Source organism: Pomacea canaliculata, linkage group LG3, assembly GCF_003073045.1.
Source record: "Pomacea canaliculata isolate SZHN2017 linkage group LG3, ASM307304v1, whole genome shotgun sequence".
NCBI lineage: Eukaryota > Metazoa > Mollusca > Gastropoda > Architaenioglossa > Ampullariidae > Pomacea > Pomacea canaliculata.
Genome location: NC_037592.1, coordinates 21,425,717 through 21,441,165, shown reverse-complemented (window position 1 = coordinate 21,441,165; position 15,449 = coordinate 21,425,717). Strand labels below are relative to the sequence as shown.

The window sequence follows — 15,449 nt, the reverse complement described above, 5'->3', positions numbered from 1 at the left end:
ATTGGACTCTATTTTATGAATTTTAATTATTTAGGTATCAGCGTTTTTGTGCACTCAGATTGGTACACATATACAGGCACATGTCAGCATCTTGGAATTTTTTTTTTTTTTAAATCTATTCAGTGTTCATTGTGACATTTTCACTAATATGAAAGATAATTCATATTGTTGGAATGTAGGATGATGTGAGCGGTTGCGGCAGGGAATTGGATCTTTGTGGCAGTACATTGTATTTGTAATCTGACATCTTTGGTTTTGTTCTTCCATCTTTTCAGTGCTACAGTGTCTTTTGGTGTTTTGTGAATAAAATTATGCAGAATAGGATTGATATTGGAGTGCTACAGTTTGATCCACATGATGGCTCATATTTTGATCACTGTTTGGAAATAGGCAGTTTTCAGAAAAGGCTTGGTGGAAGTTTATGGGAATCGTTTTGTGTTGTTAGATTATATCTTTGTGTACATGTTTGCATACAAATTTAAGGCCATCATCTTTTTAACCCCCTTGAAAGTGGAGGTGCCACTTTACTTTTTGATTACATACTGCATGGCTTGCATAGACTAGTACATGTATTGTGTTCACTTGCACTGGATGTGTTTGTATGCACAGAACATTGTGTATATGTTTAGGTGAATGGGGTGAGCAAGGAGAAAGTGAATGCGCATGCATGTGCTTGTCTGTTGAGTAAATTTAAAAGAGTATTGAGGCATGCATCAATGCCTTTACATAGTGATTGTATTAATCACATAATCTCGTGTATATCTATTAAAAAAAAAAAGTCATAGGTCCTTTTGGTTTTAATTACGTATGACTTAATTTGGAGACATTTTTCTGGAATTGTTATTGTCATGGGTGGCATATTGTACATACAAAATTAGTTCTGGTGTATTTTTTTTCTGTGTTGACAGTTTCCGACCAGGTGTCAGTGTTGGTGTCTAAAGAGTCTGGCAAGCAGCTGACAGAACTGATTGATTCTGGTGTGAGAGTTATGATGACCATCATTCCAGGCCAAAAAGATTTCAGCAGTTCAGATCATGCCAGTAACAGCATCAGCAAAACCTCTGTTCTCTTTGTGTCCATCTCATTCATTGTCCTTATGATCATCTCCCTAGCCTGGCTTGTGTTCTACTATATTCAGCGTTTCAGATATGCTCATGCCAAAGAACGTCTTGCTGTAAGTTACTGTGGTTAATTGAGAGTTTGAGATTCAGCATTAGGACAAGCCTATGGGTAGTGCCATAGTGCATTATATGTCATACTGCTACACATCATGACAAACAAGAAAAGCTGTGGCCACAAAATTTTATTTTTTATATTTTTATCTTATTTTTAGTTGATATTTCATTTTATAACTATTATTTCATTTTTGATCTATTACTTTGTTATGTTTAATTTTTTAATTTAGTTATTTTATTCTATATAAATTAAGATCAACCCAAAATAGTCATACACAAAACAGTGCTTTTGCATGATTGTTTGTGTGTCTTTTAATGAATTTGCTACTTTGACCCAGCGTGTAACATGGAAGCTCATTATTTTTGTTGTTATAATCATTATATACAACAGATTGAGTGGTTGCAGTTGACTCTCTGCGATCCCTATTTGATACATTTTTACAATACTGTTACTTGCCATTGATTTCAAGAGCTTGGCCACACCACGTACCCATACTTGTCTTTCGCGGATCTCAAACTCTTTAGTAAGGACACACATGCAAACCTGTGATCATGGGCATGTGTGCATATTCGTGTGTTGATATGCATTAAGTTTATTTAGATAAGCTTCCACATGTGCATATATTTGCACATGCACACATGCATACAGAGAATAAAATGTTTATATATGCATAAACATACAAATTAACAATTTTATACCTTGTTTTAATAAGAGTATCTGCACTTTATTACTCATCTTACTCAACCTTAAACTTAATCAGAATTGTCATCTTTAATAACCATTGTATTTATAGATGTACAGAATCTCTTTGCTGCATCTGAAATAGATTTTGTCTTCTCTAAAGTTTGTATTTCTCATCCTATGCTTATCAGCATCTGTACTTACAAGTCTTCTTTGCTGATTCACCTGTACAATTTACTGTTCTTGTGAATTCATCTAAATGAATGTCACAGCTGATCCTCTTTATGGTTATGTGTCAACATTACAGTACAGGAACTGAGTTAAGCTTTTCAGGTTTACTTAAATAAGAAGTGTGATGCTGTATTCTACAAGCTTCTCAGTCTTTTCATGCAGACAATAATATTCTTTAGAACTTTTGTTCTAATACATTCAACTTCTGATGCATCTTTCATGTTTGTATTACTCATTTTTATCTTTACCTAATATATAAATACTGCATACAACAGTATTGTATTATGGTTGCAGAGACGATTGGCAAGTGCAGCCAAAAAAGCCATTTCCAAAATACCACAGAAAACTGTGAGACATGGAGATCGGGTAGGTATAAAGCTTTAAACATCTCTTAAGACAGATGTGAGTGTCCAGTATTGATATATTTATAGAAAGACCTTGGAAGACAAATAATTGGGTAAAGCTCAGCATAAAAATACTATTTCCCAAAATCTGGATGAATGTTCTGGACATATATACCTACAAACATGAGCATGCTCAGAAGGAGGTCTAAATCATGATGTCACAATTTCCCCAATTAAGATGTTCTGAGCTTTCCAGCCTGGAGCCTTCATAGCATAAATTGATCTATGCACTATTCTGATTTTGGTGGTGTTAGGCTCTTTCTGTGCATGGTAATGTCTCTAGGCATGTATCTGGAAAAGTGCACCTGGATGTGGGAAAGAAGCATCTTGCTCTGAGCTTTACCCGGTCACAATAAAAAAACTGTTCACCTCACTAGACCTTGAAAGATTTGAACAGGCATGAAAACTGTCACATTCTAGTAAAGTGTTGCCTTGCACGATATGGGTAGTGGGTGGGGGAGACTTATTGCATTGTGTATATGTTGTGAGTGTATGTACCTCTGTGTGTGTGTGGGTAGACAGGGAGGATGCCCTATATACAAAGCTTGATCATGTGCTTTTCTTCAGTCATTTGTCTAAAACAAGCTTAACATGAATGTCAGTTATTTTTTGGGTAACAGAATTTTTCCCTACCATCATCCTCCATACCTTATTGGCAAAATCGCCTCCAAATGTAGGCTATATATTTTTCATCTCTCCTTACAAATTTTGCATTTGCCAGCATAATACATGACCAGTGTAATTTTGTGGCATATAAGATATTTAAAATAGTTTATGTGTTTGCTCTTGCACTGCTTGGCATCTTCCGTTATAGTCTCTGTTCATGGTATGTGATTGAAAACAACAGAAAAACACAACACCTTAAAGGATATTTGGCTAAATTCTGTATATTCTGCACAAGCATTTGTACTTCAACTGCCATTTTCATCCAAACATATTAAAATCACTCTTTTTTTTTTTTTTTTTGAGAGCAGAGAAATAACTGGAAAAATTCAGTGGTGCTTGTTCTTTAAAGAAACCCAGTTGAAATGGTCTTTCAGAGCAAGAGCTAAGGCCCCAGCAGCAGGCAAGCTTGGTAAATCTGCTGTTTTATGGCATAAGGTCCAACTGTCTATTCCAAGTTAGATTTTTTTTTAAAATTCTTCCTCATTCACCAGACAAAATTAACTGATTTTGGAAATTCCAAGACATTAAAAATTTAAGCCCAAAGACTAAAAGTCTTAGTCAGTTTTGTGATCAGTTACACTACAGTCCAAACCTTGGCCATTGAAGTAGGGGGAACAGCTGTATACAGTGAGTAGAAGGCTGCTTGTTTGAAGTTTGCTTAGGGCTGTGACTAGAAATTACCTGTGCTTACCCAGAAGTAAATGAGCTGAGTACCTGATTGACTAGGGACAGTAGAAAACAGTGGCAGGAGACAGTTTGTGATCCATTTTGCTAAATGCCATGGGGAACTGATTAAGTTCACCATACCTTGGCCATAAAACCCTTACCTGTACATCACTGAAAAGAGAAGAGAACCAGTCACCCAGGTACATCCAGGTTACTTAAGTAGTTTATCAACTGACTTAACCACCCACCCCACCTCTAATATTAATAACCTTGGAAGAAAAAATCTCATATTTTCTTTTTCACTATGTCTCCAACTCTGTGGGTGTGAGTGTGTGTACAACTGTGCATATATTACATTTATGGTGTTTAAGCATGGAGTTGAATGGGCTTGCAGTTACTTTAATCTTTGACATATTAGACAGGGGTGGCCAAGTTAAAGTTAAAATTATAGTGTGATGTAACCAGCTCTGCTGCAAATTAAGATTCACTATCATTTTGTTCCTAGAGGCGATGATCCACAAGCAACAATGTATGCTTAAAATATTTATCATAAAGGATCTAGGATTCCTTTTTCTGAGAAAACATGTTTGGGATACAAGTAGGAATTCTATATTGCATGAATAATGCGAGGAGGAACAGATGGGGTTGCCAGGAAAGACTGAATAACCTGCTGAAGGCTTTGGTAGAAGAAGAGAGATACAGGTTTACAGGATTTCTATTGTTTTGGTTATCGTTTTTTTTTTCTTGTTTTGTTTTAAATGTCAAGCTAAAAACACATCAAAACAGGCATTTTCCCATTTTGGATTTTTGTAAAAAAAAAAAGCACATACCATTAAAACTTTTGTCACAAGGAGTAATCAGAGACCATTCTTAGCATCTATAGTACACCTTAGCACAGTACTTGAGCCAGAATTGATAATGGAGGTCTTTGAAAACTTACACATGAAAGCATGAGCTCTTTACGGAGGATTGTTCTGTGCCTTTACAAATCAGGACTGAACAAGTGGCCCATTCCTGCAGAAATCAGGACATTTTTGTGGAGAGGTGTGCAGAATCGAACTGCTAGCTTTGGCATTAGTGTCCAGCTTTTTAGTTTTGATCCACTGGCATTGGTGCCCTTTTTTAACTTAAAGAAATAATCCTTAGTCTGTGGTAACATTGACAGCAAAGAGCAAAGTTTTACATCAGGCAGGTTTTATGCACATGTCTCTTGAAGCAAGAGAAGTATAAGAACTGCCTGCCAGACAGCACATATTAATTCATGACACCATATATATCTTAGATGCTTTTGCTAAATATTGACAGAAAATTCATGTACCTTATGCCAAATAAATTGCAACAGCACAACAAGAGAAAAGAATTGTGAGGAGAGCAAACTGAGAGAAAATAGATTGCAAGAGAAATGCTGCATGCGATCAATATTTCATTTCCATGGATTTTGCTGTCAGCTGCAAGCTGGGCAGACATACCACCTTGCAGCTTCTGTGTTGTCATCTTGGGTTTCAGGTGGAAGGCTGGTTAAGAATCTTGATTGAAGGAAGAGTTTGCCAAAAAAAAGTATAGAGAGGATGACTTTTGAAAAAGACCTAGTTTGCATATGCTCACTCTGGATATGTCATGAGTGAATTCTTCGTTGAAGTGATTAAAACAGACTAAATTATATGGGTGAAAATGAACTCCGCATCATCCTGATCTGCTTTCCTTATATTCATGAAAGATCTATCCAGTATTTGGCATTGCTAAAACTTCTTAAAAGCATCTGGAATAGGTAATGAAAAAGGACTGTAGATTCATGATTTATTTATGTGCTTGCTTATGTGAGGAACACATGCAAACCTAAAGAGGAAAGTATTATCTACATAACAGATATGACTGTCATGACTTTGATCGCTATATATCTGATAATTAAAAGAATCTATCAACATATCAGTTAACAGCAAACCTATGTCCATAGTCCATACACTGCAAACTCTTGTCAAAAATACAGTTGCTATCAAAAGGAGCATAATGTTGTCTCCCTGCAGCATGCATTTGATGAAGTGCAGCAGTTACCGAGATAGAATTGCAGGTTGGAGAGATGGGTACAGGTGCCTTAACCATTTGATGATTTGACCACCACATAAGTTAATTTGACCACAGTCCATTGTCAATTTGGCCAAATCATCATCCATGAATGATGGGACACAAACTCCTGAATGTGGTCAAATCAACTCATCCGTGGTAAAATCAAGTAATGAAAATCCACGAGAACAGTACACATTTCCCTTAACTGCTGTACGTCTCGGTAAAAGACAAAATTATCAAAATTCACCCCACATATGACTGCCACCAAGATCACATCAACACAATGGCAGTTAAGAAAATAGATGACACAGAAGGCAGTGTTGTAGACAAGAGGTCAGAGAATCAAGTCTGCGCTTATTGACTTATGGAGATCCAGAATCTAAAGCAGCACTATTAATAACTGACCTGTGTAGAATTGTGTCTTAGGAAATGCAGTCTGGTTGTGTAGAATTGTGTCTTAGGAAAAGCAGTCTGGTTGTGTAGAATTGTGTCTTAGGAAATGCAGTCTGGTTGCACAGTGGTTAAAATGCTTGTCGCCAATACAGTGAGGATTGGGTTACTTGGGTTCAGATCTGGTCTTGGGCACACTGTTCATTATATGTATGTGGCACCTGTTTATAGGACTGACTCAACATTCAACTCTTTTGTTTTGAATCTGCCACAAGGGTGATTTGCCAGGACTGGGTATCTAGGTCTTCTAGAGAAGAATTGAAGCACTAAGCAGTTTCTGCTTTTTAACTTCTTTGCCCACCTTTTGTTGTTTTTCTGCTGAATTACTAGCTTGTTAGATTATCAAGAATTCTTTCTGGCCTCATATCACAAAGTAATTCAAAATTTATTGCATTTTTTTTACAGGAACTTGATAGTGAATTTGACCAGTGTGCTGTGTGCATTGAGAGTTACAAAACCCATGATGTTGTTAGAACACTGCCTTGCAAGTAAGTGGAAGGACTAAATCTCTGATCAGAGAAACCTTTTTTTCTTCTTCTTCTTCTTTTCTTGATGTAATGATGATTCTTTACCTACTGCAAATGCTCATTGCTTAATTTTTAAGATATAAAACCATGCTTATGCCACAAATGTGTGTAGGGAGAGTAGCAATAGAAGTGGCATGAAATTAAATGATTATTAAAAACTGAAGTCATTTTGAGCATGTATATTTGAATGCTCTCTTGTCAAATATTTCGTCTATCCACCCATGCATGTGTATATGTATACATGTACTAATATCAAAACTTAATGAATGTAGCGACTGTTGCTTATGTTCAGCAGACCAAATCTATGTAAACTAATATTAAAAAATAGAGTGTCAAAAGAACTATGCTCGGCAACTAGGTGAAATTTGTATTGTGAATGCCTTGTAAACAAAAAGTCATTCTGAAGTGGAAGGGATTCCTACGAGGTTGTCCTCTGCTACACTTCAGTTTAGTTTCACTTTAGCAGAGCTTTTTGACTGGGTAAAATGGATTTAAAAATAAAAGGTTTCAGGTTGAGAACTTTTCTATAGGACTGATCTCAGCACACAGTCCAATCCAGTACTTTTTTCTGTCTGCCTGGGTATATTTTATGTCATAGTGCTATACTGTACTTTATTGAGCTGTACTCTGTGTTTACACCAAAACCTGTCATCATATTGTGCATGTATAAATTTGTTATATTGTTAAACTGCAATAAGAGCACAGTGTGGCGACATCTGTATAACTGCACATTATTATTAATATTGTTACGTCTATGCATTTAAAATAAAGATATTATGCCAGATAGCATATCATACCATTATAGTTTTACTGAGTACCATGCCATGGCCAAAACAATAACAGTAACAAACCAACCCTGCAGGTAACTTTGTTTAAGGGAAATTTTTTGGTGACAGGCATGTATTCCACAAGTCTTGTGTGGACCCCTGGCTTTTGGATCAGAGGAGCTGTCCTATGTGCAAATTGGACATTCTGCGTGCTTATGGCATGCAGGCAAGTTATTCTTTCTGTTTACTAAATGCAATTTTGTATTTTCTGTTAAGTGGACACAGAATCTTAATTTGTGAGATATTTTATCCATTTTCTTCAACCAATTGTTGACTCTTATTTTACTAAAACAGTTGAACATTAGTATTGCAATAAACCTCTTTCCAGAAAATAGTGTAAATATCATTGGGGCCATATTTCCATTATTTTTGTGGTAGTAGTTCCTGTGTTGTGGTATACCTGAACCCTGCATACCCACTTTTTCTAAATAAACATTTACAGTGCAGATGCTGCCATTGTAGTGTTTTGAGATTTGCTCATGTGTCATGTTTATTCAGAATTTCATTTTCACAACTAATTCTTTTACTCTCGGTTCTTTTAGCAATGCCTAGTGATTCCAAAATAGGGTGTTACAAATTTAGATTTTTTTAAATGGTGGAATTTACATACTATAGCTTATAATAACTGAGGTTTGACGTCATGCTTTTTTTGTTGTTGATAAAATATTATGAAATATTAAAATTATAATTTAAAAAATTTAGGAAGAAATTAAATAATTACAGTAATGATATACAGTTGATCCTTCTTACTGGCAGAGGTTAAGAGCTACAGGACACTTAAGAATGTGGGGAAAATCTGCAAATAACTCTAGATCCAGAAGGAAAACTAAACATTTGCACTCAAGAAAAAAGTAGCACTTAATGGAGCTTTCAGCATGTATCCACTCATCTTCTTCAGTTGTTTTAGTTTACAAAATGCTGGTAGAACCATCTGGCCAAAATTATAATTAAGATGGAAAGGTAGTTTTAACTACTAATTTAACTCTAGGCCTCTCCCTCCAAAATCTCCGCTTTTAATGCTGTTGACCATATTTAACTCATAAAAGTAAAGCAGCACATTATGTGTAATAAAATAAATCAATAATATATTTTATGCATATTTTTGTTACATTTTCTAGTCTACATTTATTGTCAGTGATCATTCAGAGTAGTCTGCAAAACAAACCAAAAGATTCCTATCGAATTATTAATGGGAAAACTGAGAAATTGAAACCCATGAATGCTGAGGAATATGTTTTGCATGTTTCTTTTTGCTGCTAAATACTAAATTTGTTGTGTTCCACAGATTTTTGGAAGTCATGAGAGTATTCAGCAGGGTACAGAAGGAGGCACTGTGACGGTGCAGATGGAGGAACAAGAACATACCACAGTCACAGACGACCAGCCTGCAAATGACACCGAGGTCAAAGTGCTTCTTCTGCCTTATCCCTCTGTGGTTTATCAGGCAGCACAAGATGCTGGACCTTCTGGGTCTTCCACCAGAGGGTCTTCTTCAGGCCATGAGGAAGGCCAAGAGCATCACATTTTGGCACCAGGTGGCGTTAAACGAAACCCTAATGTCAATCAGGTGAATATCTCAGCCCATGGTCCTCCCCATGGTACTCAGTTTACAGAGATGCAGGCGCTTATGTGTTTAGACCAGGAGGAGGAGGAGGAAGAGGAGGGAGATTCTAAGAAGCCGTGCTTCCAGCCTGGTGCTCTTGACTTAAATTATGTGAAAGAGCTGGAGGTGCTTGAGATGGACAAGATACCCATAAACAAGGAGCCAAAAATGTAAATGCACATAACACTGGACTATTTCATGTGATTTTTGTACAAGAAAAGTGCTGGATACTTTCTTGGAGAATAAAGTGAGATTATGGCAGAACTAACACTGAAGCAGTTGTACTCTGGACATAGAGTGGATGTAGTGATGCACTTTGGATGTAGAGTGTGACCTTATGCCTTCCACATGGGGTACAACTTCGGTGAATATGGAAGGAAAAGTGACTTTTATTTCAAATTTTGTTGGCCAAAAGTCAGTAAGGTTGTGACTTTTGTTACCTCCTTCTTCATTCTTCAGGCCTCAGGTAAGCCTGAATGATGAGATGCCAGTTCTTGTGCTGTATCATACAGGGTATGTAAAATGTTTGCTTTCATGTCGAAGAAAAAAAGTATTTTCCTGTCATGATTGCAAAATAGATTGTATGAAATTTAAATCCTAGGTGACTTGTGCAGCAAAAACTGTATGGTTTTGGAAGAAAAGATGTGCAGTGGTGTCTGGTCACCTTTGGCATTATGGCCATCATCGCTGGCATAAAATGTTTAAGAAACTGCAGCAACTTTTTTTTCTTTCTTTCCTGTGGATGATAAAGGATATTGAAGCTGTTAAGCTTAACATCCTGAGAACAAATTGTTATAAAATCTTGTAGTATTCTGGAAAAGAGAAGATCCTAGTTGCAGTTGGAATTACCTGTTGCAAGACAAATGAAATAACTTCGTGGAAAATTTATTAATGTGGTTTTCACGTTCTTTAGAAGATTTCCCAACAATTTTTGGGATAGACCTTAGTTTTTAATATAGTTTTCCCTTCACTCTGTGGCTTTCTCAGTTTCTGTCTGCTTGTCTATTTAGTCTTTTCTCTTTTGTCTGAGAGTAGAACATTGTTGTTATCATCCAGATAGTGTGTCTGCATTTTTTGTTTCGGTTTTGGTGTCTAAAAATTCATGCTAAATTTGTGATCCATCTTTGAAGTAGTAGTATTTAGGAACTTTGCACTCAGTCTGGTTCTCTTCAACCATTAATGTCATTATGATCACTTCTAGAGTGTCTTTTTCTGTTTCTTTGTTCAAATGTCTTTTTTGTGAAACGGCTGCAGTCCACAGAGATGCCACCAGTTATTACAACTCTTAGAAATGGGAAATACAATCAGTTTGGTACAGCATATACTGTACAAATGCAAAAATACATGTTAGTAAGAAAAGAGGAACTAAGAAACACTCTAACATTATTTGAAGACAGAGATTACTTTACCGAGGGTTAATTAATTTACTTTAGGGTTGCATGATATTGCACATCTGTGCATCTTGTAAAGTATTCCTTTGCCAAAGAGAATGAAGACATGAAGCTGTTATCTTGTTGACAATAGCATAAGCCTGTTGCTCACTATAGGAGAGAAGGAAAGTGTTGTTTGGATGCAGATGTACTTCTGTGTGTTGTATACATCTGCTGAGTGCATGGTTGCTGATACAGGCCTTGAATGACTTGACGAATATTACATTTATTTGAATTGCTCGGTCATGAAAGCAGAGTTTAAATCAGCTAAAAGCCCCTATCGTTTTTGTTCCATTTCATTTACTTCTGCAATATATTTGTGCACACTTTGATTTAATATATAATGATGTATTTGCATGTATCACGCTGTGATATAGCCTTTGTTGCTGGTGTGGCATAAAACTCTAACAACTAAGCAAGCTGCATGTCATCACTTTGTTGAAAGAGTAGAAGAGATGTTACCATCACAACATCCTTCCATACTAGTCATCTTGGAAGTGGAAGTACAGGCCCCAGCAAAGTACAGCAGACACAGTGGTGGTGGTGGTTTTTGCGGAAAGTGACAGTTATTTGTTTGCCATATTATAAAGCAGTTTTCCATCCACAAAGCCTTGCCACGTACTACTGGGCACTTCACAATCTGATGCCTCTCAAAATATTGATTTTGAGAAAAAGATATAAGGCTACAGAAATACACCCTTGTGTTCCTTTAACAGATGTGTTGACTGAGTGAACCTGCATCTTGTGTCCTTTTTGCAAGCAGAATGGAGCAGAGTCTATTGTATAGTATCCTGCTGCTTTAATTCCATTAGGTGCATCGTGTTGTATATTTGTGGTAGCAACTTGTTTGTGTGATGAGCTCCCTAACTGGAAACATTCCAATGAAATCCTGTTCTATACTTACTGAGTTGCTCATTTTGAGAGCTCTCACTTTGACTTTGAGTGTCAAGCCTATTTACTTGGATATTTGACAAAGCCACAGAATATTATATTCTTAGTTTGTGATCCAGTCTTATTTTGTGCTTCTTTACATTTTTAAAATACAAAGCAATGTTGTGGTTATTTTTCATATTCTTACATTGTTCTAAGTTTGTCTTTTAGGTCTGGTTGGCTTGACATTTTGTACTCAAAGGATTTGTTTTTGGTGCTTGGTTTGTCCATCAATGTTTGCTCTTCCTTAAATCTTACTTTGCAAAATCAGTGTAATGTTATCCATGTTTATTAGAGAAAAAATAGTAGCAGTAGCATATAGCAATAATATTAACAGGATATAGAACTAAACCATTTACAACTTTTGGAATTAGAGGTTTATTAGCCCCTTCCCCATTTTTTTTTAATGATCATGTTTATGATGCGTTTGACAAAGGTTGTATTTTTTGGTACACCTATCAATGCATTAAAAGGATAATTTAAGTGCATAATTATTTTCAAATGGCTGGCTTTGGTTTAATGTAAGATAGTAGTTTCCCAAATCTGAGTTTATAACTCCATTCAAAATTAAAAGTCATAACTCGCTGTACTTGGAATATGGTAAAGATCACTTTTTCTGCAGTGTTACAAAGGCATCCTATGTTACGGCAATGCCTCATGACTATTAGCATCAGTGATCAATCAGATCAGTCCACATATTTTTCTCTTCCCCCCCCCCAAAAAAAAAGAAAAGAAAAAGAACACCTTTGTATGGTAAGCTAATGTCAGAAGTATGGTGCATTGACCAGCAGCTTGACCCATGGACTATTCACAAACTGGACTGCTGGCTATCTGTCAAAACCCATACTTAGCCTCACCAGAAGTGTTAAGCTGTCAGGTTTTGGTGAGCCCTTGGAAAGCTCACATACAGGAACAAAGCAAGTTGAGAGTTAATAGCACCAGAGATTTTAATGCCAACAATATACTTGCATAGGTGTTTGCTTAGTTACTTTATTTTTTGGCAAAAGTTGACCTCCATTCCCTATAGTTTAGAGCCAGCATACCAAAAATCCAACAGACCATAAAGCTTGGCTTGCTGTATCTCTGTCAATACAAGCGCTCACATAGTCTGTTCTGCAGGTAAGTTGATAAGCTGGAGAGAGAAAGAGAAGGAGAAGGACAAGCCTTCTCTGATTATTTTTTGTTTTAATCTTTCATAAACTAGCAAGCCACAGCTTTAAATTGCACTTTATGGGGAAGAATTAGGTACCATTTGAGTCAGAGTTCCAGTGTTCTGTGATATGTATAATGTTTATATAATGCCAAATTAAAATCAAAACTCTGACCAAATTTATAATTGCATTGTATTTTTTTGTTAAGTAATGAAAATACAGAAACAGAATCACAGAAATAAAGTAAAGGTCATTACTCATTTGCATTAATCGCAGTATATGCTTTGAAATAAATTTGAGATATGGAGTAAATTCACTTTTTAAATTTTCTAGCAGTAAATTTATACCGCTGCCAGCAAACTTGCATCCTTTTCACTTTAGCTCTATGAAGAACAAGTATCTTGAAGAAAATGAATAAAGATTGTACAATTATACCCACATTTTATATATTAAAAAAGGTTTCATGACTAAAACTGTGTTCTTTTACTACCTTCATAATTCAGAATGAGCTTAAATAGGCCACAGTGGATTTAGGGCTGCAAATATATGCATTCTAGTATAATTATTAGGCATAGTTTTCCATGGCATCAGTACTCATTTTATTTGTACACAATAACTGCTAAATTTCCTTTGCCTCTTCTTTATAATTATATATATATGAAGGGAGGCAATAAGAGAATCATGTTGATCCCCACCACCACTTACAGTATAGTGATTTTCTCTTCCTATTACGCAGACAGGCACATACGTGCACATGCTCACACACACACAGAGAGATTGCTATGGCCTGTATGATTTGTATGGTCTTTGTATGTTGAGGGTGATATGTGAGTGGCACGGCTAGATACTATTCCTTCTGATACTAGAGTGCTACTTTTCAGTTTTCCACTCAACTGTTTGACTCTTGCTATATATTACACTACATGCCATCTGATATCACTTTTCCTGCCTGTTTTGACTGATTTTTACAACAGCTGGAAATACCATGTTTTCTTTCAAAATGTTGTGGAAAATGAGAAAAGACAGGAATTACAGGTGAGGCTATTTAGCTGAGTTGAAATGTTCAATCTCTTTTGTTTTCTGAAGCCTGTTCCCTCACTCTTTTCAACCTTCTCCACCCCACTCCCAGATACATATTTGCTTAATAGATCACGTTTCCCAAACATATATTTGTTGAACACTAATTAAACTATGAATTATGCCTTTCATGACTTAAATCCATCTGTCCATTTCATCCTGTGTGGCCTGAAAGATTTGAAGCTTTGTAATAGCTGTGCTGTGTGTATACATGAGCGCTTGCATGTGTTCACCATTTGTGTAGGCTTCTTCAATGTTAATTTTTATTGTAAGGTTTTGGGCAGGTATCCCATACTGGAATTACTAAAACTACTAATCTGCATTATAGTACCTTTACAGTGTGTTAAAGCTGTATACAGTCTTTTGTTGGAAAGGATAAAACCAGGTGTTGCTTGTGAAGCCAAAACAATTAAAATGTTTGAAAATAATTTAACTGGTGGTAAACTTTTGGCATGGCAGCTGTAGGGTGGCCCTCTGATTGTGTGAGAGAGAAGGGTGGAGGCTGTGCATTATATCAAGTGGTTTTCGCTGACACTTTGGATGAAGATCTCAGGCCACGAACGGTGGAGTGGGGAGATCAGTGTGGAATTGCAGCCACGAAATTGGATTTTAAATTGTGGGAACAGTGCAGGGTGCGGTTAACAGGCAAGTCCGATTGGTTGGGTTGAGATCTGAAGGTAAAAAAGAAACAGCAAAGATCCCATGACTATACAGGAATGTCTGATGAGACCCAATATGTGCGAGACTTGGCATATCTGAGGGTATCTCATCTCGTTGTCCACTGCTCAAGTCTTGGGATTAGCCCTGTCTGTTACAAGTGGGTGCAACGTTTCCAGCCACCGACTGCAGATTGCGGGATGGGGCTGGCTGTATAGAATCACTGGCGGCACAGTAGAATTCCAAGTTCCTCTTACAAATCTGGCCTGCTGGCTTTACAGTCACTTTCGGGCGAGTTCAGAACAAAACAATCTTAATTTAAGAAATCAATATATTTCAAATTATTCAACAAACAAAATCATTAAAAAGAGACATTAAGATACATTAAAATCAGTTTTCCCCCTTTAAGATAATGTCTAGCTCTACAGTCTCTTGTTGAAAGTCCTCACTCTGTCAGGTTCGGAGCTCCAAAACAGTCTTTCTCTCAGTTGCTGCCCCTCTATCCTATCTTAAAGATATATCCCATTAGGACAATTATTTTCTTGTCCTTGTATATTTTTTCATCAGCTCTCAAGATTCAGGCATTCAAGATTGAGGTTAATCAATGTAAATTTTATTGAAGACATTTTTGCTTTGCAAAGTGGAGAGGAATTAAACGAAAGCACTGCTAAATGAAAGAACTAAAAATTATCGTACAAAATGCAAGAAGTTTTCATAAGACCAGATAAAATTACGTAATAAATATTAGGCGATTTATCGACCATTCGCAAAAACATGCACATATACATTATTTTCGATTATCTGTTTCAAACAATTTACAGAAATGCCCTTTCACTAACATCGACTAAGCGATCGGCGGCTGACTGTCCTCCACGCTTGTTTTGATAACGCCACAATAACAAAAACAGC

General features: G+C 36.4%; 1 protein-coding gene across 3 annotated transcripts in view; it reads left to right on the top strand.

Annotated features, from left to right (window-relative positions):
• Positions 1–14,311, top strand: part of LOC112558981 (RING finger protein 150-like) — a 29,823-nt gene extending 15,512 nt beyond the window's left edge. For all 3 annotated transcript variants that reach the window (XM_025229767.1, XM_025229764.1, XM_025229765.1), the window contains 5 exons: positions 909–1,174; positions 2,383–2,454; positions 6,744–6,826; positions 7,762–7,858; positions 8,978–14,311. In XM_025229767.1, coding sequence (XP_025085552.1) covers positions 909–1,174; positions 2,383–2,454; positions 6,744–6,826; positions 7,762–7,858; positions 8,978–9,469 — 1,010 coding nt within the window. In that variant the 3' untranslated portion in view covers positions 9,470–14,311. The remainder of the gene's footprint in view (positions 1–908; positions 1,175–2,382; positions 2,455–6,743; positions 6,827–7,761; positions 7,859–8,977) is intronic.
• The last annotated feature ends 1,138 nt before the right edge of the window (positions 14,312–15,449 follow it).